At 34.3% G+C, this 27,275-nt stretch overlaps 1 protein-coding gene across 8 annotated transcripts in view; it reads left to right on the top strand.

The window, feature by feature from the left end:
• Nucleotides 1-27,275, top strand: part of ANKRD28 (ankyrin repeat domain 28) — a 193,915-nt gene that overhangs the window by 75,888 nt on the left and 90,752 nt on the right. For 3 of the 8 annotated variants that reach the window (XM_040636838.1, XM_040636837.1, XM_040636839.1), the window contains one exon: nt 6,087-6,170. In XM_040636838.1, coding sequence (XP_040492772.1) covers nt 6,157-6,170 — 14 coding nt within the window. In that variant the 5' untranslated portion in view covers nt 6,087-6,156. The other 5 variants (XM_008708935.2, XM_040636840.1, XM_008708968.2 and 2 more) reach the window with 4 other exon arrangements.

The raw sequence follows: 27,275 nt of genomic DNA, 5'->3' as shown, positions 1-27,275 counted from the left end.
CATTGTTCAGCTGAAAAAAAAATTGTTGAACTTAAGTTTGCACGATCTTTGTAAATAATTTTTCATCATACATACTTTGTACATTTCTAATTTCTTAAATAGTTATTGACTGTCTCCTTTTCCTTTAGGATATGTATTCCTTGAGATTAGGGGCCGGTCTTATTCAGTAGAAGGTATAAAATGGTTCCATATGGTGCTGTTAGCTTAAATAATAAAAAAATAAATTAAAAAAATAGTGAAAAAATAGCTTAAATTAAAAAAATTCTCTTTTTTTTCATCTGTTTTTGATTATATAGGATATCATGGGCCATTAATTTTTACCCTTTCTCTTCCCTTAGACTGTAAAATACAGTGAATGTGGAAGAATGGTAAAACCCCCAGCCCTACTTCTTGCTTAAGTTTACTGGTTCCTCCCTCTTAATGCTTAGTGTGGTTACTGGAGTGTTATGACAAACTTCTAGCAATCTCTTAAGAGGCCTGAAAAGGGTGGGGTTGTGGGGTGCAGTTTGTGTACTTAGCTACTGAATTGCAATTTCCAGACAACAGTCTGAATCACGTCACCAGTAGGGAGAGAAATCATCTGTAGTCCTCTATGTACTCCTGCCCTGATGGGGATATCATTCTGTTACCCTAAATATCCATAATAATAAGACTGTCTTCATTTTATTTCAAACTAGATTCTATTAATGTACTTTAATAGATGTTGAAATGAGACACAGAGAGGTTAAGTAACTTGCTCAAGGTCACGGTTACTTTTGTTAGTGGGAAGCTAGATTAGAACACAGGCAGTTGGCTACAAAGCCTACGTTCTCAATCAATCACGGTGCTATTACTGTATTTCTTCTAGATAAAAATCTCTGGAGGTTATTATTCTTATAAGTGTAAAGAAATTTAGGCTCAAGGAATTTACCTTCCCAAGGGCACAGCTAATCAATAATGGAATCAGAATTTGAATTCCAGGTAGGCTGACTCCTGAGGCCTTAATTTTAGCTGTCATCCTATATCATTGTTTTATATCCTGTCAACTTCTGCATGTTAAGTTGCTTACCTCCTAGAGGTACAAAACTCATTTTACTGAACTTTAATGCCTCTTGTGTTTTCTGATTAAAGTGTGTGTGTGTGTGTGTGTATATATATACACTCTTTTTTAAAAAATTAAATTTATTTATTTTAGAGAGAGCGAGAGAGCACGCACAATTGGAAGGGGCAGAGGGAGAGGGAGAGAGACTCTCAAGCAGACTCCAGGCTGAGTGTGAACTGTCATGAGGCTTGATCTCAGGACCCTGAAATCATGACCTGAGCTGAAACCAAGAGTCAGAAGCTTAACTGTCTGCACCTCCCAGGAGCCCCTATATATACTGTTAATATATATTATTCATATATACATATGAATTCCCTGTTGTCTTTTATAATTTTGCCACTCAATTCCAGAGTCTTGTGACATAATGGGATTCTTTTCAATGACATTGTTAAGTGGAAGAAAGTGGAAGGGGAGTGTTTGTGCACGCATGGTGTATACGAAAACGTAGTCCCTGCCTTCAAGGAGCTTGTGCTCTAGCCAGGAAAGACCTAAGTATGGAAATTGACCTAGAACAAGAGACAGGATGTACCTGTTTAAGTAGGTGAATTTATACACTGGATACTTAGGAACAAGTTAAAATTGTCTGTATAAAAAAAGATTTTGTTTGGGGTGGGGGAAAAAGAAACCCCTGAAGATAGAATATAGGATACTGTTACCATAGTGGTTTCATTTTCACGTTTCACATATCAAGATGATATTTTTGATTTAGCCATGTGGAGATAGTTAACATCATTTTGTATGTCAAAATATTTGCATATCTTTAATTTGGCTTAAAACCATTTTGTGTTTTATAATACAACCATGTGAATTGTTAGCATATTTTAGTATCTTGATATACAGTTACGTTAGGATTACAGGGTATTTTTTTTAATAGATTGACATTTAATGGTTTTTGTCTTAAATTCTGGCATTCTTATCTATATCATGCTATTTTTTTTAATGTTTTGATAAGTAAACTGGCTTAAACACACATGATAACACTAGCCCTGAAATACCCATTTAAAAATAACTTGCTTAGGAATTTTATGACAATAAATAATGTATTCCTTTGTTACCTAAACTTTTCATAACCATTATAGGTTACTGGTCTTTTAAGACTGAATAAGTGTATATAGGTTACAGTCTTTTAAGACTGTAAAAGTGTTTATAGTCTAGTATTACAGGTTGCAAAGATCTTGAGACAGAGTGGAAGGGTGGGGCGTACGTGTACAACGGTGTACACTCAGTGGGAGCAGAATATATTTGAAAGAGCAATGTGTGTGGAATTAGGCACTTTACTAATTTATATGCCTTTGGATAAAATACTTAATTTTTGTTTCTGTTTTTTTCCTCTTAATTATATGGAAACATAACAAGGTTATTGTATTAAATGAGAATGTTCAACATTTAGCGTATCATAAATGTTCAAAAATAGCTATTAGTTTATGAATAAAAATGCTAGTTGATAGGTGAAAGAACAAAGATTGAAGGAAAACCACTGTATTTTCTTTGTAATTTTTTGTTGGGAAATATCCGACTTGTTCAGTAAATAAAGAAGGGGAAACCGAACCATAAATTGGTTGTTTTGACACTTAATTTGTAGCTTTGGGGAAATTAACTTTATAGAGGAAGGAGAGTCTTTGCTTTCTTTATGTTACCCTGTGCCTTTTTGACATATAGAAAATTAATGCTAAGGACTTTAAACAATAGTTTTGTGAAGCTATTTAACAGAGTTTAAAGCTTTATTCCATTTCCACATGGGAAGGTGGGATTAATTTCTTCCGTGAAATTCAGATGATCCATAGAAGTTTCAATCTAGGACTTTTACATTGTGAAATTTTTGTTTTTTCTCTTTAAATATATGACCTGATAGATTAAATTCAACAACCTAGAAATTTTTAGTAAATCTTAAATTTCATTGTTTGAACTTCTTTGCAGTTTTGAACATAAATACATCTAGCTTATTAAAAAATGATCTTGGTAAAAACTAAGAATAAAAAGTTAGATTTGTGTTTTTATATTCTAAAATGTTTCTCCTTCATCTCTCTTTTATGGGCTAACTGCAGCTGTCATTATAGGGTTAAACATTTGCTATATTGTAACATACGAAAGCAGTTAAGCTGTTTGGAATTGTTTACTTGCTAAAACCAGTGTTAGTCAGCAGAGGCAGTACACCAGATTTCCTTGTGGCTTTTAGTGGAAAATGTTAAAAGCGCACTCATTTTTCAGTTATAGAATTTTTCAGTTTGATCTGGATTAGTCACAGAACTGGCATGAACCTTCTAATTGTGAAGGCTGTCCAAATGCACTATTTTTTTCTCCTGCTAGAGGAAGTTACATCCCGAGCAGTAGCTCAGATCTCTGGTAAGTGTAACATGTGAGCATTACTAGGCATTTCATCCTGCGGTTCTGCAGTCTTTGCTATTCAGACTGTTGCTCAGTTGGAATGCTTCTGTGGGGCCGATCCTGAGGTTCGGTAGATATTTTTTAAGGACCTACTCATTGGAGGTATCAGTGGCGTTTTGCAAGATCATCTGAGGAACGGGAAAGCATCTGAAATCTACTGAAAAGGATAACTGTAGCGGTTTTTACAGTGGAAGGAAACTATATTGGCACAGAGCAGATGATTGAATAAAGTAGTTGGCTCAAAGAAGATGCACAGTCTGCTGTTTTTTCCTGTGAATGAAGACTATTTAACGGAAGCTGTATTCATGTGGAGATCAAAGGAAACACTGGAATGATAAACTACTGGGCTTTTTTCTCTTTTTTTAAATGAAAAGCCTGAAGCAGTTATTTGAGCTCAAATGCCTTCTAATTCCTTCGCAGCCTGCCTGTTCCATTAGGATCCTCTGCTAACACTATTTCTGCCTGGTGCTGTGCCCTTTTGCTGGAGCAGCCACAGACAACTGCCTGATGGAGAAAGAATGAACGCTCTGCCTTGCTTATGCTATCGATGGGAATAAAGCTATCTGTGTTTCTTCTATTATATGGGATATCTGGATTAATCAAGCTGTATTCTAGTACCAAGAGTCCCATTGTCTCTTGTGGTCTGACTCATCGCATGTAAATGTACTGCAGCTTTGCTATTAATGCAGAGTGGTTTTTTTTTTTTCTTTCTTTCCCAAACACAGAAAGAATTGTCAACCTCTGAGCTTTATTTTAAGAATTTGTGCTGAGCTCTAGATATTTTTTTTTCTGGATAGTATCTACATTAAACCAGAAGCTGAAGAAATGAAGACAAGTTAGAAGTTGAAACAGAATAGTGAGATTTTTTTTATTATTATTTTCAATTATAAGCAAGTCAGCTACTGGTAACTATATGACCTTGCAGGCAAGAGTGGGTATAGCTGTAATCATCTCTGTCACAGTAATTGTTTCTCATTTCATTTTGTATTGTGCAGTGTTGTCACCCTAAACAATGATCTGTTTATGCAAGTAAATTTCTTTGAGACAGAGCAATATGACTATTTTGGTAGGGGAAAAATATTTTTAAATGAGCTTGTACTGGACTCCCGTTTTAGTTATTGAGATGTTGATGTGAAATTTCTTGCAAGTATTATAGTAACCCAACAGGAAATAATAGAATTTTCTTGTTTTTAGGAAGTTATGTTATGTAGTCATAATTTTAAACTTCAGTTTTTCTGATAGTACTTATTAACTTTAAAAAACCAGCTGCGCTGTTCAGAGAATGATCCCAAGTGTTGTACAGAAGAGGAGGAAAAACTACTTGTGCTCTTCCAACTGTGACTTTTATCACATAGCTTGGGATATAGTATTTTAAAAGAGCGAATGAGTCGCGTGTGTATTGTTGTTTTGGAGGAGGTAGAAGATGAATCTCCTGCATTCATTTCTAAATTGCCACAGGAAAATAAATCCCTGCATTCACCACCTTCTGGAAGTGTATTGGTAAGATATGAGAGTTTATGTTTACTGTCTTCTACTGAACTAGTAGGGTAAAATTTATCTTTTAAAAATAAACATAAGTTGGTTTCCACTAGTTTCATTAAAAACCCAAATAAAGCAATATAGGTATATAAATATGCTACAGTATTACTTGGCTATAAAATGCACACGTTTCTGATTTTTACTTCTTTAGATGTTTAGATAACATTTCAGACTTTACTTCATATCTTTTACTCTCTTAAAAACTTTTTTTTTTTAAATTGAGAATTGTACTTCTAGCAACCACGTTTCTGTTTTCATTTTGTGGTTTTAAAAACTGCTATAACAAGAATGAGGAACAGTATGTTTTAGGAAAGCTACTGCTAGCAATACCGAGGCACAGCCTTTTCTGTAATGAATTTTATGTATTTACATGTAGCACTTTTATATGAAAAAGAATCAGACTTCATCCTTAACCTTTTAATGTTGTTGTCAATTGGTTTCTTGTTTGACTAGTATAATATGATACCTTATCAGAGAGGCTGTGTTGTTAAGAAATTGTTATATTTAGATACACACATGTTTACCTCTTCATGTTTTTCAGGTGTATGATATTTTTTGGTGTTTGGATAGTAGTGATTTTCATCAATTGCCAGATTTTCTTTCTTGGATTTCTGTCTGTATAATGTGTAATGCTAACCCATGCAAGTTATTTAATGCCCCAAACAGAACTTTTCAAAAAGACCTACCTTCTTGGGCCTCAGTGTGGCCTAAGAATGGCTTGTTTGACAAGTTATGTAGATGTTGAGATGTCACACCTGTATTTTGGAAGAGACTTTGTTTTTACCATATATATACACATATATATAAACAGAAGATTTCTACTCACACAAAGTTTGTGTTTATTATCTACCTAATTTTGGTTGTACTGAATTGATTTTTTTTAATAGGCCTTTTTTATTCAGGGAGGAATCCTGTACTTTCATATGATTTGACTTCATGAAACTTTTGGTTTATGTCAAAAACCAAATTGATTATTGTTGCTAAAGGGGAAAAAAATTTTAGATTTAAAAGTTATATGGAAATATCTTTAGAATCATCCATGCAGTGTAATTAATATATTTGTTGTTCTCTTGTATTTCAGCCATCACTGGTGCAAGCTATATTTAATGGAGATCCTGATGAAGTTCGAGCACTAATATTTAAGAAAGAAGATGTTAACTTTCAGGTAAAACAATTAATTCACTGATACTGGCCTTAAATCTACTTATAAAAATTGTTTCCTGGAGTTATGATTTTGTTAAAAAGACATAACACAGTTCTGTAACAGTTGTTTTAAATGAGTGCAGAAGGGTCTTGAGGCAATTGCCTCAAAAGAAAGGGACTGGACATATACTCAGGATAAAAACTATAACACAAGAGAACTAGGAGCCTGTGAGGGTCCTTTGTTTCCCCAGCTTTTTACTTGGAAATTTTTCCACAGAAAAGCTGAAAATACTCTGAATACCCATATACCTTCCACATAGATCCAGCACTGATAACATTTTGCCACATTTGCTTTCCCTCTTATATTTACACATATTATAGATACACACACATGGTTTTTCTTTTTCTTTTGCTGAATCCCATTTGAAAGTAAGTTGTAGACATCATGACACTTCACTGTTAAATACTTATATGCATTTTAGATGAGGGTTCTTTTTTTGTGAACTTTAAAAGACATTTCTATTAAATTTATAATATATCTAATTTAATTATGAGATCAAATTTGTTTTCTGTAAATAAGCATTGTAAGCATTATACATAGACTCATCTGTTTGAGTCTCTCAGTAAAGAAGGACATATTTGAAAAGTCTCCAAACTGAAAGATATGGTGGATTTAACATTGAGGACTGACATGAGACACAGCTTTATAAAGTTTGGGTATATGGATAATATCCTCTGTGTTTCTCTAGTGGCCAGTAGTTTCTTTAATTTACTAAATTGAGGCTAAAAATATATAATTTACTGTAATAAGATCAGATTCATTAATGTGTGTTATTAATACTGGAAACACATTGACAATACATTTTTCATACATAATTCAGTCCTCTGAATTATTGGGGTGAGGAGGTCATGATTCATGAAGTTGCTATAGCAGCACAAAAACAGATGACCTAAAATGATTGGTAATTCTATGAAAGCCTACAAATTCATCTCAGACTCTCATCTTTTCCTTCATTCTTTCATATAATACTACTGTGGTAATATTAAGTAGATATAAAAAGTATTTATCTTTTAGAAGTTGGATTATCCAAATAAATTTGATCTTCAGCTAAAATGGTTCATTCTAACATCAGGTAGTTACCAAACAAAACGCTATCATTATATATATTTTAAACCTTCCTCAGTGAATTGGCTTTAAGTTGATGTTTATTGGATACATGCACCTAATTCAGGATGTACATATTTGATTAACAGTGCTTCTTCCATGTCCAAGTGACTTTTATTTTTCCAAAAGTTTGCTATTTCAACTGCTGAATTTGTATATCCATTCTAAAAATTTATAAAAATAACTTCAAACACCATAAGTTTCAAAAAGATGTTATTCTCAATTAAATTTATTTTTGAAAAACACTACTGTCACACTGACATGACGCTTAAATATATTTTATTACCTATCAAGAGTCATTTTATATGACAAAACATTGTTTTACTAAACAAATGTATACATGGCCTCTTAAAAGAAGTCAATCATTGTTTATCGGGGGCAAGAATAGAGGCTTACTACCATCACTGGTTATATTGCCATTCCATATATGGAGAAAATCAGCATTTTCATGGGAAGGCATAAAGGGGAAATAGTTGTTTGGGTAGGTGACCTAACAGAAGATTTTTGATTGCCTAGAAGCAGTTGAAATAGCAAACTTTTGGAAAAATAAAAGTCACTTGGACATGGAAGAAGCACTGTTAATCAAAAAGGTGAAACACAGTCAAAAATTTATAAAGGCAGAGTGGTATGTATATATAGTGTAGAGAACAATTGGAATATAAGTTATTAGACCTAAGTACTCATATTTTTTTACCATATTACCTATAAATACTACTTGCAATCCATTTAAGTTCTTTGGGATTCACTTTTCTTTTGTAAAATGTATGGGGTTACAGTAATGGACTTCAGTGCTTTTTCCACTCCAAATTTAAGATGCTCTAAAAATTCTGAATGACCTTCTAATGACCTGCTTTTGCCCAGATGGTTTCATTTGTATTTCTAAATATACGTAGCCAAGGGCACCTGAGTGGCTCAGTCGGTTAAGCAACTGCCTTCAGCTCAGGTCATGATCCCAGAGTGCTGGGATCAAGTCCCACATAAGGCTCCCTATTCAGCAGGGGAGTCTGCTTCTCCTCCTCCTCCTACTCATGCTCTCTCTCTCACTCACTCTCTCTCTTTCAAATAAGTAAATAAAAATCTTTATAAATAAATAAATGTAGCCAAAATAATAATAATTATTATTATTACTTAATTTTCCTAGGATTTTTTCCATGTTGTGGAACCCAAATGATTTAGTCTGAAATACTAATAACACATTTCAGAGGAAAGGTCTGACTTTGTAAGAAAATTATTTTCTACACATAGAAGTTTTCTTCTATCCAGAGTGATAAAAATTGGTGTTAATTCAGGAATTTTATTTCAGAGGCAGTGATATGCCTAAGCCTTCTTACGTTACGTGATTCAGTTCATACAACAATCTTGTTAAGTTTGTAGGTTAGCATTTCCATTCCACCAATAGTTAACAAAACTAAAACTCAGAAAAGTTGAACATCTCCAGGATCAGTAAGTACAGCAGAACAGGAATTTGAACTCATGGCAGACTTTATAGTAACTGGGGAAATAAAGTAAATTGGGGAAAGAGAAATATTTTTTCTTTTGTCAAATAGTGCCATAAAGCAGTGATGGTTCAAATATGGATTTTTCCCCCTAAAAGCTATGGCCATGTTCTATGGATTCCTACCTTTTAAACTATAATATAAGTGTGATCCTAATTTTCATGATACCAAATGCTATTAAATGTCGGCATTGCAGATGAATGAATACATAAGCCTCCCTGGTGCCTAATTTTTTGGCTAGATAAAAACGTCATTCAAAGTAATATCAAACTAGGGATAATTACAATCTTAGCTAGTGCTGTTTTTAGTGTTTAAAACAGAGGAAAGCTTAGATTATGAGTGACCCTTTTTAAACACAAAAGAGTTGATTTAAGAGCTAATCAATAAGTAGATCTTGCCTATATTTATCATATAACTTAATATTTTTGAAAATGCTATTTGTATATTTTATTCGCTTCTGAATTTAGCATTGTCATTCAAAATATTTGGGGATTGATTTGCCAGTGTAGCCTTCCAAATTATTAACATCTTTTAAGCTTTCACAAATACTTTGTGGGATCATTGAAATGATGTTGATTTTACTTTGTCAGATGAAGTGCTCGGCATGTACACATACATACACATACCTATCACACAAGCAGATCATTAGTTTTCATTATTATTGTAATAATATTGTTGGCAGTAAACACAAAGTAGTAAACCCTAAGTTTACACAGATTGCCTGAATTCCATGCACCCCCACCCTTCACCGTGTTCTCTAGTCTTTTCTGGAAATTAGCAAGAAGTGCTCTAATCTTCATACAGTCTTTCATGTGGTTACATGTCACTTCTGGTGGCTGCCAGTATACCAAGCTATTGATGTTCCTAAGCTCTTAAAACCTCTTCACTCAGTTACTTGAGGTCCTGTGTACTCCCTGTCCTAAAACTGTACACGTGTACACACTGTATGTATGTACATGGTCTTCTGTAGCTACTCACAGTTACTAGTATTGGAACCTGTAACTCTCAGCCCCATCTCAAGTGTACCCACCCAGCTTCCAGCTGGCTTCCATGGGATGTGGAGTAAAAAGGGGGAAGTGAAGAAGAGAGAAGAACCAACTCAATTACCACCCAGGAGAGAATTCCCCTATAGTTTCTCCAGGCCTAGAAATGGCTTCTCCTCTATTCTTTCCAGTGCTTCTAGATTCCAGCCTCAGATTTTTAAATTTTTTTCACCAATGTTCAGTTTTCCCCAAAGATCTATAAATGAGTATATCTACTAAATGTCATTGTGACTAAATGGCTTTTGGGTGGTTCTGAAACAAAGAAGGTATTGTCTAAATGAAACCAGCTGTTTTTGCAGCTAGAAACTGATGGTGGCTTATTTTTATATTCCAGTCATGTGTTGTTTTTTATTTAGCATATACACATTTTGCATCTTCTATTTTTCATCCCCAGTATATTTGGGGAATGTATATTGGGAATGTGGTATATTAGTAGTCCTTATTAGTAATGAAAGCTTCCTAATTTTTCTTCATAGCCACATAGTTTTGCATTGTTTTTAATGTAATTCATTTTACCAGTCGCCCTTTTAGAGAGCATTTGGATTATTTTAAATCTTGCCAATTGGAAATAAATTGGGATCCAAGAAAACAAAAATTCTGCTTCAGTGGACATGCAGAAATTTTAGAGTGTATTTATTATGAATTATTAAACAAATTATTGTATTTCCAAATAGACTAAATGTAGTCTAAGTTCTTTGAAGTAATTTTACTGGACATGTATATATAAACAATGATATTTTTAATAGAGATGAAATGTCTTTACTCGTATACTCAGCAATAAAGCTCATGATTTTTTAACTTATTATTACATATAAATAAACAATGATAGTTATATAGTATAGCAAAATGTCATAAATTCTGTCCTAAATTTCAGATGGAGCTGAAGTTACTAATTGGTCTGTGAGGTCTCAGCTAGCACCTCAGGCTTTTTTAAATTAAACTTTTAGTGAGGTATAATTAACATACAATAAATTGCATATATTTAAATTGTACTATTTCATAAGTTTTGGCATATGCATATATCTATAAAACCATCACCTTAATTAAGGTAGCTAACATTTCCATCACTCCCAGACGATTCCATTTGCCCCAACCTCTGATCTGTTTTGTCTCACTATAGGTTAATTTGTATTTTCTAGAGGTTTATATAAATAAAATGGTACAGTATATCCTCCTTTTGTCTAGCTTTTTTTTTCACTCAGCATAATTATTTTGAATTTCATCCATGCTGCATGTGCTAACAGTTTATTTTTTTCTGTTGGTGAGTAGTATTCCATTGTATCTATAAACACAATTTGTTTATCCACTGAACTATTGATAGACATTTGAGTTGTTTCCCTTTTCATCTATTACAAATAAAGTTACTCTGAGCCTTTCTGTATAAGTCTTTATATGAAGATAGTCTTTCCTTTCTCTTGGATAAATATCTAGTGGTAAGGCAGACCAATATGGTAGGTATATGTTTAACTTTTTAAGAAATTGCCAACTAGGGTCGCCTGGGTGGCTCAGTCGTTAAGCGTCTGCCTTCGGCTCAGGGCGTGATCCCAGAGTCCTGGGATCGAGCCCCGCATCAGGCTCCTCTGCTGGGAGCCTGCTTCTTCCTCTCCCACTCCCCCTGCTTGTGTTCCCTCTCTCGCTGTCTCTCTCTCTCTGTCAAATAAATAAAAATAAAATCTTTAAAAAAAAAAAAAAGAATTTGCCAACTGTTTCCAAATTGGTTGTATCATTATACGTTCCCACCAACAAGATATGAAAATCTATTTTTCCACATTGTCACCAATATTTGGTATGATCAGTCTTTTCTAATCGTAAAAATTCTAATAGAATGGATACACTGTATCCATCCCACAGTGTATCTCATTGTGGTTTTAATTTTCATTTCTGTGATGACTAATGATATTGAACATCTTTTCATGTGCCTCTTGGCAGTCTGTATATTCTCGGTGGTGAAATGTCTTTTCAAATGTTTCTGCTAGTTTTTTTCTTAATTGGATTGTTTTCTTGCTGTTGAGTTTTGAGAGTTCTTTATGTGTTCTGGATATAAATACTCAGTCTGTGGCTGTGTTTTCATTCTCTTAAGAGCTTATTTGAAGAGCAGAAGTTTTAAATTTTGTGATGTCCAGTTTATCAATTAATTTTTTTTATGGATCTTGGTTTTGGTGTTGTATCTAAAAAGATACCTACTTCAGCGTTGCATAGGTTTTCTTGTATCTTCCAGAGGTTTTATAGTTTTAAATTTCACATTTAGATCTATAATCTGTTTTGAGTTAATATTTGTATATTATGGAGGGGCGCCTGGGTGGCTCAGTCCGTTAAGTGTATGCCTTTGGCTCAAGTCATGATCCCAGGGTTCTGGGATCGAGCCCTGCATTGGGCTCACTGCTCAGCAGGGAGTCTGCTTTTCCCTCTCTCTCTGTGTGCTCTCTATCTCTCTCAAATAAATAAATAAGTCTTTTAAAAAATATTTGTATACTATGCATGATACATACCAGAGTTCACTTTTTTAATATGTGGCTATATTCAGTTATTAAAATATTTGTTGAAAAGACTATTTTTTCACTGAATTGTCTTTATATCTTTATTAAAAGTCTGTTGTGAATGCCAGTACCATACTGTTGTGATGCTATAGCTTTATAATAAATCTCGAGCACCAACTTTTCCCTTTTTCAAAACTGTTTTGGGTCGGTCCTTTGTGTTTTCATATAAATTTTAGAATCAGCTTGTCAATTTCTAGGGGCAAAATTGGAGTGTGATGATCTGTAGGTCAACTTGGGAAAAATTAACAGTGTATTTGTCTTCTGACCCATGAACAAGTTATAGCTCTCCTTCTATTTAGGTCATTTTTAATTTCTCTCAGCAAATTTTATAATTTCACTGTGGATATCTTTTATATTTTGTCAAATTTATATTTTATAAATTTTGTTGCTACTATAAATGTTACTTTATTTAATTTCAAAAAATGCTAAATATTCTGTACTGAGTTAAGCTTTTCTTGAGTACTCTGTCCAGTGCTCCAGGAAATACGAGTTTTTCACCCTAGTTGATGGGAACAGGACCCTTCCCTGTATGCAACCAAGCACTGTTCCTTCAAAATCCATCTATTCTCACTGGGGGTGATAACACCCCCAACTTGGCAAAATTTATTTTTTTGCTGTGGGTATGTATATATGTGTGAGAAAAAGAGAGATCGATCACATTATTACAAAGATTTATGGTCCTCCAAAGGGCCAAACTGTAGAGATTAGGCACACAGTAGTATTAAAATGTCATGGGGCAGTTAGGGAAGAAAAAAAAAAGTCTCAAAAAACCTCTTGGGTCAGGGTGATAAGGAGAAAAAGGTTGAGAAACATTGCTTTAATTACTTTGAATGCTTCTTTTCACCAGACTCAGTATTTTTATACACATGTGCTGTTTTGTACTTAGCTGAGTACACAAGGGGGATAATCTACAGATCTGTGGGATTTGCTAGCTGTACCAACCTCTCTCTCTTACTCTGTCCTGAGAATTCTAGCCCCTGTGTTCTTCCCAGACTGTCAGCACTGTCTCCTTAACTCAGGCAAATATGCCTATTAAAATATACATAGCTCTGTAAAAGCCATTAAAAATAATTTTATTGGGGCGCCTGGGTGGCACGGCGGTTGAGCGTCTGCCTTCGGCTCAGGGCGTGATCCCGGCTATGGGATCGAGCCCCATATCAGGCTCCTCCGCTATGAGCCTGCTTCTTCCTCTCCCACTCCCCCTGCTTGTGTTCCCTCTCTCTCTGGCTGTCTCTATCTCTGTCGAATAAATAAATAAAATCTTTAAAAAAAATAAAAAAATAAAAATAATTTTATTGATTGAAACAACTGACTGACATTCCACTGGATGTTTTCAGATTTACAAAGGAAAAAATGGAAACTTCACAGGCAAAGAGGGCATGCTGGGAGCTGCCATTCATTGTTAAGAACTGCCTAATAAGACAAGTGTATAGTTTTTGATAATGTGGGGTTCACTTTTCATGCTGCCAGAATGGTGGCACATATAAACTATAAACAAGTCTAAATAGCTAATATATTGGTAATTATGTGTTAACCTGTAATAGCCAGTTAGATTTGGGAAAAGGAACTTCTTGTCCCATCACACCCCAAATCATGTATTCACAAAGAAAATGTATTTATTTGAATTGTGTAATTATAAATTAGTATAAAACGAGTGATTTAATTAATAGATGAATTAGTAAATGAATATTTTTCATAAAATTACAGTGACAAAACCTTGAGATACATTTTTTCCAGTGTTAGAATTACTTGTTGACTAAAACATGTAAATTACATAAATATTTTATCTTATTTTAAAGATTTTATTTGTTTATTTCACAGAACAAGAGAGAGAGAGCACAACAGAGAGAGAGAGAGAGAGAAGCAGACTCCCTGCTGAGCAGGGAGCCCAATGCGGGACTTGATCCCAGGACCCTAGGATCATGACCTGAGCCAAAGACAGACTCTTAACCGACTGAGCCACCCAGGTGCCCAATTACATAAATATTTTAAACTAATGTACCATTGTTTTCTTTGGTAGTTTTTATAGACAATTAAGGATTTGGATATTACTTACTGGGTGCTTGGGTGGCTCAGTCAGTTAAGCGTCTGCCTTTGGCTCAGGTCATGATCCCAGGGTCCTGGGATTGAGCCCCACGGCTGGCTTCCAGCCCAGCAGGGAGTCTGCTTGTCCCTCCCCCCCTGCCTCGTGCTCGCTCATGCTCTTTCTCTCTCTCTCAAATAAATAAACGAGCCTAAAAAAAAAAAGAATATTACTTACCAAAGTGATTTAAAGCATGTTCTCCTGTATGAGCTCAATAAATTAATAATAAATAATAAGTCATTTCAGAATACATTTATTTTTGTATATGAGAAAAAATACGATTTACTGAATGCTTTATGTCAAACTTTTATCATTAGTTTGGAAGATGAATGTGTACAGTGAGTATTTTGGTTTTTGTTTACATAGAAACTAGATTACTAGATTAATTTTTCAGGGTGTTTAAGATTGCCTTACACAAATTTCTGATAACATAATTTCTATTTTTATTCTTAATCCCTTTGGAGACTGAAATTGGTGGTTGGGGGAAGGGCATGGGTGCAAGGGGTGAGTAACTTCCTTTTTCAATTTTCAGGTGACTCTTTCATTTTCATTTTGACCAAAATGTGCCAAACCAACAAAGGAAGCTACTATTCTTGTTCTTAAGTTGAAATACCATGTCAGAGCCTGTATCTTCTGCCAATTTTTTTATATGCTTTTCCTTTTAGTTCAGTTGTATTTTAACTGATACTTTAGAAGAATGATTGAACACTCATGTGCAGTGTTTTTCTTTCTTTTAATCTTTTTAAAAATTGTGAAATATAACACACTCAAAATAGTAAAACAAATGTAGACTACTATGAATTATTTAAATGTAACCTCTACCCAGATCAGGAAATAGAACATTGCTATTGCCACAGAAGTGCCCTTGGTGCCCATCTTATGATCAGAACTTTTTACTCCCACCCTGCAATGTGGCCATTAATCTGACTTTTATGAAAGTCTCTCTCTCTGTTTTCTTTTATAATTTTGCCACCTAATTATTCCTCTCTAACCAGTATAGTTTAATTTTGCATGTTTTTAAATTAAATCTTAAAACATGTATTCTTTTGGTTCTGGGTTCTTTTGCATGACACTATCTTATTTCCAAAATTTACCTGTGTTATATGTATCTAATATTATTCATAATATTCCACCAGGTCCGTGTACCACAGTTTATCCATATTCTGCTATTGATGGATAGTTGGGTTGTTTCCAGGTTTTGCTTATTATGAACAATGCAGCTATTCATAAACATGCCTGTGTTGCACATGAGCATTTCTCTAGGGTATATACCTAAGGCATAGAATTTCTGGCAGATAGGCTATGCATATGTTCAGCTTAATAGAGAATACCATATTATTAAACAATTTATACTTCCATGAGAACTGTATGAGATTTCTTGTCGCACCACATTTTCAGACACATTCTAGGTTTTTGGTTTTTGTCAGACTTTATTTAGCCATTCCATTTGTTATGTAGTAGTATCTCATCATTTGTAAAGTTTGAGTTTTTTTGATGACGGTGTCAAGTACCTTTTTATATGTTTATTAGACATTCACATAGCCTCTTTTATGAAGTGCCTATCAAATCTCTTTCCTATTTTTCTTTTGAATTTTCTCTCTTATTAATTTACGGTTCTTTATATATCCCAGATATGAACTTTTTGTGAGTTCTGTATGTTGCAGGTGTCTTCTCCCGTTCCAACTTGACTTTTCACTCTTTCTTGTGTCATTGAACATGAGGTCTTAAGGTAGTCAAATTTTTCAGTATTTTCCTTCATGGTTAAAGCTTTTGAGCTTTTCATATCTTAAGAAGTCTTTCCCTAACCTGAGTGATAAAGATAATATCCTATATTTGTTTCTGAGAGCTTTATCATTTTGCTCTTTACATTTAGTTTTATGATATACTTGCAATTAAATTAGGCATATAATGGGAGGTAGTGGTTTTTGGGTTTTTGTTTTTTTCCTTTCCCAGATGGGTACTAAGTTGTCCCAACACAGTGTAATTATCATATTTTGTTGAGCCGTTTTCTTATTTTTTGAGTTTTGAGAGTTCTTTGTATATTATGCATGCAGGTTCTCTGTCAGGTATATGATTTGCCAATGTTTTCTTCCAGTGTATGCCTTGTCCTTTCATCTTCTTAATATGTTTTCCTCAGAGCGAAAGTTTTTCATTTTATGAAATTTAATTTATCAACTTTGTGGATTGTGCTTTTGGTGTCCTATGCAAGAGCTCTTTGCCCAGCCTACACATTTTCTCCTATCTTTTCCTCTAGATGTTAAAAAATCTTCGATTTGGCAGTTAGATCTAAGATCCTTTTTGAGTTAATTTTTGTACTCGTGTTAAGTATAGATTGGCATTCATTTTTTGGCATGTGGATATCCAGGACCATTTGTTGGAAAGGTTATAGCTCCATTTAATTGCCTTTGTACTTTTGTTAAAAATGAATTGATCAAATTTACATGGGTTTATTTCTGGATTCTTTATTCTAGGTATGTCTGTTTTTCTTATATCGCACTGCCTTGATTGCTGCAGCTTTATAGTAATTCTTGAAATCGCTCTGTGGGAGATCCCCAACAATGTTCTGTTCACTCAGAATTGCTCTGGCTATTCTAATATCTCTGCCTTTCCATGTAAATTTTAGATCCTTAATATATACAAGGAATCCTGCTGGGATTTTGATTCAGATTACATTGAATGTATAGATAAAATTGACATTTTAGCAATAATGAGTTTTCCAGTTCATGAACATGTTATTCCTATTTATGTAGATTTTCTTTAAGTCCTTCATGAGTGTCTTGTAGTTTTCGGCATACAAATCCTGCACTTTTTTTTAAGTTTATATCCAAACATTTTTCTGTTTTGTTTTTTTCACTTTCTCTCTTCCATTCTTTTGTATTGTAAATGTACAGATTTCCAATTAATTGCTAAGATGTGGAAATACAGTTGCTTTTTGTTTATTGACCTTGCATTCAGCAACTTTTCTAAACTCATTCTTGGATTTTTTTAATAGATTTTTCTAGGTAAACAATAATGCCATCTATGAGTAGAGACAGCTTTATGTTTTCTTTCCCAATCTGTATGCCTTTTGTTTCTTTTTCTTTTTACTGACTAGGACTACCAGTCTGAGAATGAATAGGAGTGACAAGAGTAGACATCTTTGCTTTATTTCTGATCTTAGAAATCTTCACCATTAAATAGGATATTGTCTGTAACTTTTATAAATACCCTTGATCAGGTTAAAGGAGTTACCTTCTATTCCTAGTCTGGTGAGAGGTTTTCTGTTTTTTGTTTCCAATAATGAAATGGTATTGTTTTGTTAAATGTACTGATGATGTTTTTCATTTAGTCCATTAATATGTTTAATTACATTGGTTGATTCTAGAGTTATGATCTCAGAATAAACCCTACTTGGTTGTGAAACATTATTCTTTTCGTGTATTATTGGATTCAATTTGCTGATATTTAGTTAAGGATGTCTATGTTGATGAAGGATACGGTCTATAGTGTTCTTGTAATATCTATGCCTGGTTTTCGTATTAGAATTATGACATGTTGGCCTCATAAAGTGGGATGTAGTCCCTCTTCTGCTTTCTAGATATGCAGATTGGTATTATTTTTTAAATGTTTGATAGAATTGACCATTGAAACCATCTGGGTTTGGAATTTTCTCTCTTGGAATGTTTTTACCTATGAGTTTAATTTCTTTAATAGATGTAGGACTACTTGGGTTACTTTTTTTTTTTTTTTCTCCCCTTGAGTAACATTTGCGTCTTTGAAGGACTTGGTCTTTTCATCCAAATTGTAGAATTTATATGTCTAACGTTGTTCATAATATTCCCTTAATCTTTTTAATGTCTTTGAGGTTTTTACCAATAATCCCCTCTTTCATTCCTGATGCTGGTTCTTTTTTTTTCTTTTGTTATTCTGATTAGAGGATTATCAATTTTACTGATCTTTTCAAAGAACTAGCTTTGGAAAATGAATTCCATTCATTAATTTTCTGTAGTTTTTCTGTTTTCACCTTTGTTGATTTCTGTTCTTTAGTCTTTCTGCTTGCTGTATGGTTACTTTATTCTTTTTCTAGTTTCTTAAAGCTTAAATTACTAATTTGAGAAGTTTTGTGATAGAAACATTTAATAGATAAATTACCCTCTAAATACTGCTTATAACTTTTTCCTTAAAATTTTGACATACTATATTTTAATTTTCATTCAGTAAAATTCAGAATATTTTCTGATGTCTCATGAGACTTCCTCTTTACATGAGTTATTTAGAATTAGTTTTCTTTTTTCTCTACTATTAGAGTATCAACTTTGATTTCCAAATACTTAGGGATTTTCCAAGCATCTTTCTGTTACTGATTTCTAATTTAATTCTATTATGGCCATAGTACATACTTGTATGTTTTCAATGTATTTTAATATGTTAAGGTGTGGTCTGGGGCTCAGAATTTGGTCTATCTTGATGAATGTTTCAAGTGCAGTTGAAAATAAAGTATATTATTTTGTTGTTAGGTAGAGTGTTCTATAAATATCAATTAGGTTTAGTTGGTAGTGTTGTTCAGGTCATCTGTGTCTTTGCTGATTTTATGTATTTACTTGGTTCTGTTGGTTATTGGGAGAGACATGTGAGGTTTCCTATAATTGTGGATTAGCTATCTTTCCCATCATTTTTACCAGTTTTTGCTTGCATATACTCTGAAGCTCCATTATTAGTTGTATATATGTTAAGATTGTGATGTCTTTTAGATAAATTCACCCTTTTACCATTATATAATGTCCTTCTTTGTCTCTGGTAATTTTTTTTATTCTGCATTCTAAGTGATATTATTGATATAGCCATATTAGCTGTCTCTACATTACTGCTTATATGATATATCTTTTAACATCTTGTCAACGTTAAGCATATCTGTATCATTACATTTAAAATGACTTCTTATAATAGTGTATAATTAGGTATTTATATCCAAAATGACAATCTGTATCTTTAATTGGGTGAGTTTAGATCTTTACATTAAATGCGTTTATTGTTTTGGCTGGATTTAGGTCTGCTGTTTTTATTTGTGCCTTCCAATTTTTGTTCCTGTCCCCTCTTTCTTTCCTTCTTTTGGATTATTTTGATTTATTTAGAGCTATTTTTATGTTCTTCGTTGGCATTTTGACCATATCTCTGTTTATTATTTTCTTTAATAGTTGATCTAGGGATTATGATATATATATATATCTTTACACAGTCTACATAGAGCTCATATTTTACCACTTCAAGTTTTTCTTTTTCATTTCATTTTTTTGTATTTTTTATTAAAATACACTGTATTATGGGTTTCAGAGGTACAGGTCTGTGATCAGTCTTATACCCAGTGCTCATTACATCATGTGCCCTCCTTAATATCTATCACCTAGTTATCCCTCCACCCTGCACCCACAACCCTCAGTTTGTTTTCTGAGATTAAGAGTCTCTTATGGTTTTCTCCCTCTCTGGTTTCATTTTGTTATATTTTTTCCTCTCTTGCCCTATGATCCTCTGTTTTGTTTCTTGAATTCCACATATCAGTGAGATCATATGATAATTGTCTTTCTCTGATTGACTTATTTCGCTTAGCATAATACCCTCTAGTTCTATCCACATCAGTGCAAATAGCAAGGTTTTTGATGGTTGCATAATATTCCATTGTTTGTGTGTTTCTGTGTGTGTGTATATATATATGTGTAGATATGTATGTATATGTGTACACACACACCACATCTTCTTTATCCATTTATGTGTTGATGGACATCTGGGCTCTTTCCATAGTTTGGCTATTGTGGATATTGCTGCTATAAACATTGGGGTGCAGGTTCTCCTTCAGATCACTGCATTTGTATCTTTGGGGTAAATACCCATAGTACAATTGCTGGGTCATAAGGTAGCTCTATTTTCAACTTTTTGAGGAACCTCCATACTGTTTTCCAGAGTGGCTGCACCCTCTTGCATTTCCACCAACAGTGGAAATGTGGAGGGTTCCCCTTTCTCCACATCCTCGCAATATCTGTCATTTCCTGACTTGTTCATATTAGCCATTCTGACTAGTGTGAGGTGGTATCTCATTGTGGTTTTGATTTGTATTTCCCTGATGCCAGGTGATGTTGAGCATTTTTTCATATGTCTGTTGTCCATTTGGATGTCTCTTCTGGGGAAATGTCTGTTCATGTCTTCTGCCCATTTCTTGAATGGATTATTTGTTCTTTGGATGTTGAGTTTAATAAGTTCTTTATAGGGGCGCCTGGGTGGCTCAGTCGTTAAGCGTCTGCCTTAGGCTCAGGGCGTGATCCCCGGTGTTTGGGGATCAAGCCCCACATCAGGTTCCTCCGCTGGGAGCCTGCTTCTTCCTCTCCCACTGCCCCTGCTTGTGTTCCCTCTCTCACTGGCTGTCTCTCTCTCTCTGTTACATAAATATATAAAATCTTAAAAAAAAAAAGTTCTTTATAGATTTTGGATACTAGCCCTTTCTCTGACTAGACATTTGCAAATATCTTCTCCGATTCTGTTGGTGGTTTTTTGGTTTTGTTGGTTTACTTGACTGTGCAAAAGCTTTTTATGTTGATGAAGTACCAGTAGTTCCTTTTTGCCTTTGGAGGCGTGTCTAACAAGAAGTTGTTGTGGTTGAGGTTGAAGAGGTTGCCTCCTTGTTCTCCTCTAGGATTGTGATGGATTCTTGTTTCACAGTTAGGTCTTCCTTCCATTTTGAATATATTTTTGTGTATGGTGTAAGGAAATGGTCCACTTTCATTCTTCTGCTCATGGCCGTCCAATTTTCCCAACACCATTTGTTGAAGGGACTGTCTTTTTCCATTGGATAGTCTTTTCTGCTTTGTTGAAGATTAGTTGACTAGTTATAGGTCCATTTCTGGGTTCTCTATTCTGTTCCATTGATCTGTGTGTCTGTTTTCATGCCAGTACCATACTATCTTGATGATTACAGGTTTGTTTTAGAGCTTGAAGTCCGAAATTGTGATGCCACCAGTTTTGTTTTTCATTTTCAACATTCCTCTGCCTATTTGGGGCTCTTTCTGGTTCCATTCAAATTTTAGGATTATTTGTTCCAGCTCTGTGAAAAAAAGTTGATGGTATTATGATAGGGACTGCATTGAATGTGTAGATTGCTCTAGGTAGCATTGACATTTTCACAATATTTGTTCTTCCAATCCATGAGCATGGAACATTTTTCCATTTTTTGTGTGTCTTCCTCAATTTCTTTCGTGATTGCTCTATAATTTTCTGAGTACCAAACATTTAAAGAAGAATTAATACTTATTCTTCTGAAGCTGATTCAAAAATCAGAAATGGAAGGAAAATTTCCAAACTCTTTTTGTTAGGCCAGCATTACCTTGATCCCCAAACCGGACAAAGATCCCACTGAAAAGGAGAATTACAGACCAATATCCCTGATAAACATGGATGCAAAAATACTAGCCAGTAGGATCCAACAGTACATTAAAAGGCTTATTCACTACGACCAAGTGGGATATATCTCTGGGCTGCGCGGGTGGTTCAACATCCGCAAATCAATCAGTGTGATACACCACATAAATACAAGAAAGGACAAGAACCATATGATCCTCTCAATAGATGCAGAAAAAGCATTTGACAAAGTACAGCATCCTTTATTGATTAAAACTCTTCAGAGTAGGGATAGAGGGAGTACTTCAATATGATGAAAGCAACATACAAAAAGCCTACAGTGAATATCTTTCTCAGTAGGGAAAAACTAAGAACTTTTTCCCTAAGGTCAGGAACATGGCAGGGGTGTCCACTATTACCACTGTTCTTCAACATAGTACTAGAAGTCCTAGCCTCAGCAGTCAGACAACAAAAAGAAAAGGCATCTGAATCAGCAAAGAAGTAGTCAAGCTCTCACTCTTTGCAGATGACATGATGCTCCGTGGAAAACCCAAAAGACTAGACCCCCAAATCGCTAGAACTTAATACAGAAATTCAGCAAAGTGGCAAGATAAAAAAATCAGTGCGCAGAAATCAGTTGCATTTCTATACACTGACAGTGAGACAGAAGAAAGAGAAATTAAGGAGTCGATTCCATTTACGATTGCACCCAAAACCATAGGATACCTAGGAATAAACCTAACCAAAGAGGCAAAGGATCTGTACCACTTCAAGTTTTAAAAAACCAAAAGCTCCTATTCTCCCCACTTTATATTAGAGTTGCCATGTAATATATGTAATACATTGAACTCTTTCCCAGAAAACATTAAAAATTTTTGCTTTCAATAAATTGTGCTTCCTTCATACTTAAAGATGTATGTTTCCCTCTGGTATCATTTCCCTTCAGCTTGAAGAACTTCCTTTGGCATTTCTTTTTAGACCAAGATTGCTGGAAATGAATTTTCTTTAGTAGGCTTTCATCTGAGAATTTTACTAGCTTGCCTTCATTTCTAAAGGATGTTTTAATGTGATGCAGAATTCTTGTTTGACAAGGGTTTTGTTTTTGTTTTTTAGTCTTCTGGCCTCCGTGGTTTCTAATTAGAAATTCATTGTCTTTCAAATCTTTTTTTTTTTTTATATGTAACTAGTCTTTAAAGCAGTCTAAGAAAAACAATTTTTATCTTTGTGTTTTAACAATTTGATTATGTGTCTTGGCATGATTTTCTTTGTGTTTATCCTACTTGTGGTTCACTAAACTTCTTGAATCTGTATTATGTCTTTTACCAATTTGGGAAATTTCCAGCAATTATTTCCTCAAAACATTTTTTTCTGCAGCACTTTCTCTTCTCCTCCTGGGACTCCAGTGACATAAATATTAAGACCTTTGATGTTGTGCCAGTTGGTATTGTATTAAATACAAATTTTCATACTGAAGATCCTCCTGGATAAAAGGATAATTTTTTTAAAGGTGTTGAAAACTCTGTTTGATAGATAACTAAGGGGGACAAAACCTGCTTTTAATTCAGCTGCTAAATTAAAAGCAGCATATAAATTATATATATATATATAAATTATATAAATCACTTCAAGAAAATACAAAATTATAGGAAGTCAACATACAGACTTGATTTTAAAACACTTTTGTAATTTAGCAAGATGGATCATTTTGTTCCCTGTCCCCCCTCCAAAAAGGTTTCTCTGTGTTATATATTTACATTGATTTCACTGGTATCTACCAAGCACAGATAGCCTTGTTGGTATATGCCCACAATACTGGAGTTTGTGCATAGAGTTTTAGAATTGAAATAAAATCTTTCTAGTAAAGCTAGTGATTTAACTGGTATATTTCAAGTTTAAGATTTTTTTCCCCCTTGATAGTAGCTCTATAATCTGATACTTGTCAGTTCTACTCTAAGTTAAAGTTTAAGGCTTTTAAAATACGTAATTTTCTAGTATTGCATATTCAGATCACCTTTATTTATTTGGGATATATGCTTAATTTAACAGTCAGATATCATGGCTATGGGTAATATATGTGCATATATTTTTGACATTGTAGATTTCTTTTTCTCAAGTTGTTACTGTATAAAATGTTACTTTGTGCTGCAGATTAATACTGAAAGTTGAGTGAGGGCATGTTTGGGTAGCCTTGTTCAGGTCCTTGTTTATAAATGGAGTGGGTTATCCTGTCACTCCAAGGTACTGATTTAGTTTCAAAAAAAGCTTGATCAGGACATATGAGTAGTGAAATTATTTGTTAGATGTATCTTCCTTGTTTACTAGCCATAAACTGAAATTGTTAATAATTGGTTTAAATGTATAAATCTTTAAGTTACTTGTATAGTCTTGTAGACAAGAATGTGATATTTTTATGCTCAAATGATTTGTCTTATGATAGGTTCACCTGTTCTCTGTGATTCTTTTCTAAGAAATGAAAATCTCTCACTCTTCTTCCCAGACTTTGTACTTTTTAAGTATCACCTACTTGTAACTAACCAAAATAGAGAACTGTAAAAAATAGCATTAAGATTGCCACATTGTGGAAAAATTTTCTAGAGTGGGACCATACTTCTACAGTTAGAGAAGGGTGAGGAATCCCTTGTTACTGATATGATTTTTAAAAATATATTCTTTTCCAGAATTTAACATATGCCTGGATATTTAGAGATAAACACATGCACGTGAAGAATGATTGCTACATCACTATTGCTGTTAACTTACTTAAACTGTAAGGAAGTGAAGAGGTCCTCAGGGACCTTGATCTGTAAGTTAGGCAAGCTAGACACTTTTCTCATTTGTAAAATGAGGTGACTAAACTTTATCTCTAAGGCTATTTCTGTCCTTAATGTATTACTTTGACAATTCTGCAAAGCATTGTATTTGCTTTATGAATTATATCACATAAGCTTAGGTTATTTCACATTAAGCAGAAGGGAGAATATTTCAGCAGATTTTAGCTTAGAATCAGCTAAATGATTCCTTTTTCTTCTGTTACCTTTTTCATTTCAGTGGGTAGTAACACGTTGATCTGAATATTTTCTCTGGGTGTCCTTCTTATTCTGCTATTTCCCTGTTACCACATCAGAGGCTATATAAAAATCACAAAGTGGCAGAAACTTTGGCTACTTAGTGTCCATTTATTCCCCAACTTCCTCTAATGCACAGTACTTTGGTTTTATTTGGGCATTTTATTCCCCATCTCACTGGAAAATGATCCCTTTCCCACCTCCAGCGGTGTCATAATCACGTGGCTGATTTAGGCATAGCAAGTGACCCAAGACTGGCCAATGAGAAGTGAAAGGAGGTTATATGAATGCCTTCTGGGCAGTTTCCTCACTGATTAAAAATAGACATGGTGGGGGTGGGGGGTGCCTGGGTAGCTCAGTCGGTTAAGCATTTGCCTTTGGCTCAGGTCGTGATCTCAAGGTCCTGGGATCGAGCCCTACATGCCACATAGACTCCCTGCTCAGCGGGGAGTGTGTTTCTCCTTTTTCCTCTGCCCCCCCCCCCCCACTTGTGCTTTCTGTCTCTCTCCCTCTCTCTCTGCCCCCCTCTCTCTCTCAAATAAATAGGCACAAAGGAGACTTCTAGTTTCCAGTTCCACATGTAAGAAACTTGGAAGTCACCACTCTGTCCTAACAAGTACAAAGCTGAACAGACTGAAAAATTAACAGTTCTTCCTCGGTCCATAAGGGAGAGGACCCAAGGGCAAACCACTACTCCCAAGATTGGGAGAGTCACAGATGCACACAGAAAGCTGAGGCTTGAAGAGCAATGACTCATTAGCATAAACTGCCCAGGAATCAGTGCTAGGGAAGGAATAAACTGAACTTTAGTTGACAAATTGTTGGAGGTTCAGTATGGATAACTCTCAGAGTTAAAAACACTAAGGGACCCAGTCACAGGCTACCAGAATATTATAAAGTTTACCTTCAGGAACTGGACTGGGTTCTCACAGTAAATATCGGAGAAAACCCCTCATGGTTAAATGTTAAAAGAAGTTCTTACATAGAAGGAGAATAATAGAGACCAGAAACTCAGATCTACATAAGGANNGCGTTGAAGAAGAAATATGTCAAAGTAAAATGAAAATAGTTTTCTTATTTCTAATTGATCTAATATAAAGCGTGTTTAAAATAACAGTGTAGGGGCGCCTGGGTGGCTCAGTCGGTTAATCATCTGCTTTTGGCTCAGGTCATGATCCCAGGGTCCCGGGATCAAGCCCTGCATCGCATCGGGCTCTCTGCTGAGCGGGGAGCCTGCTTCTCCCTCTGCAGCTCCCCCTGATTCTGTGCACGCTCTGTCAAATAAATAAATAAAATCTTAAAAAAAATAAAGTAACAATGTATTCCATTATGTGTGCTATATATATATTATATCTTATGTATATATAGTATGTGTGTATATATATCTTTTATATATATGTGCTTATTTATACTTATATGTTAGTGAAATAGATGAAAGCAGTGATACAAAGGAAAGGAAGGGGAATTAGGATTAATTTGTTAAAAAGATAACACTACTTATTAAGTGGTATGTGATATTTGAAAATAGATTTAGATTAGTTGTAAATACATATTGTAAACTCTAGGGCAACCATTAAAAAATTGTTTTTAAAGTATAACAGTATGCTAAGAATAGAGAGAAGATGGATTCATACTGTATGCTCAGTTAAAACCACAGAAGGCAGAAAAAGTGGAGGATAAAAATAGGAACAAAAAATGAGGGAAACAAATAGAAAACCGTAACAAATATAGTAGATATTAACCCAGTTGTATCAATAATGCACTAAATATACCAGTTAAAAGGCAGAGATTGTCATAGTGGATCAAAAACCAAAAAGACCCAATTGTATGTTGTTTTCAAGAAACCCATTTTAAATAAAAAGAAATTTAAAGAGTAAAAGTAAATGGGTGATGAAAATATACCATGCTAACACTTATCCAGAGAAGGCAGGAGTAGCTATATAAACAAAAGTACTAGAACAGGTGTCATCCACATGGAAAAATATTAATCCTTTTAGGTTAATATTCTAAATAATATTATATATAATGTAACATTTATATTCTAAATGATAATCTAAATAGATTAATATTTCACCATTCACAAATTTAACTCAAAATGGATCACAGACCTAAATGTTATATACAAAACTGTAAAGTTCTTGGCACATAATATTGGAGAATGATCTTGTGTATGGTACTGTCTTTTTAGATACACAGCAAAGGCACAATCAATGAAAGAATTGATAAGCCGGGCTTCATTAAAATTAAAAAAACTTCTGGGAAAGGCAAGGTCAGTAGAGTGAGAAAACAAGCCCCAGAACGGGAGAATATATTTGCAAAGATCCATCTAATATAAAGGGCTCTTAAAACTAAAAAATAGGACAATCAGCCTGATTT

The sequence above is a fragment of the Ursus maritimus genome, unplaced genomic scaffold (assembly GCF_017311325.1).
Source record: "Ursus maritimus isolate PB19 unplaced genomic scaffold, ASM1731132v1 scaffold_20, whole genome shotgun sequence".
NCBI classification, from domain to species: Eukaryota; Metazoa; Chordata; class Mammalia; order Carnivora; family Ursidae; genus Ursus; species Ursus maritimus.
Note: the sequence above shows the minus strand (reverse complement) of the source record. Positions and strands in the feature narration are given on the sequence as shown.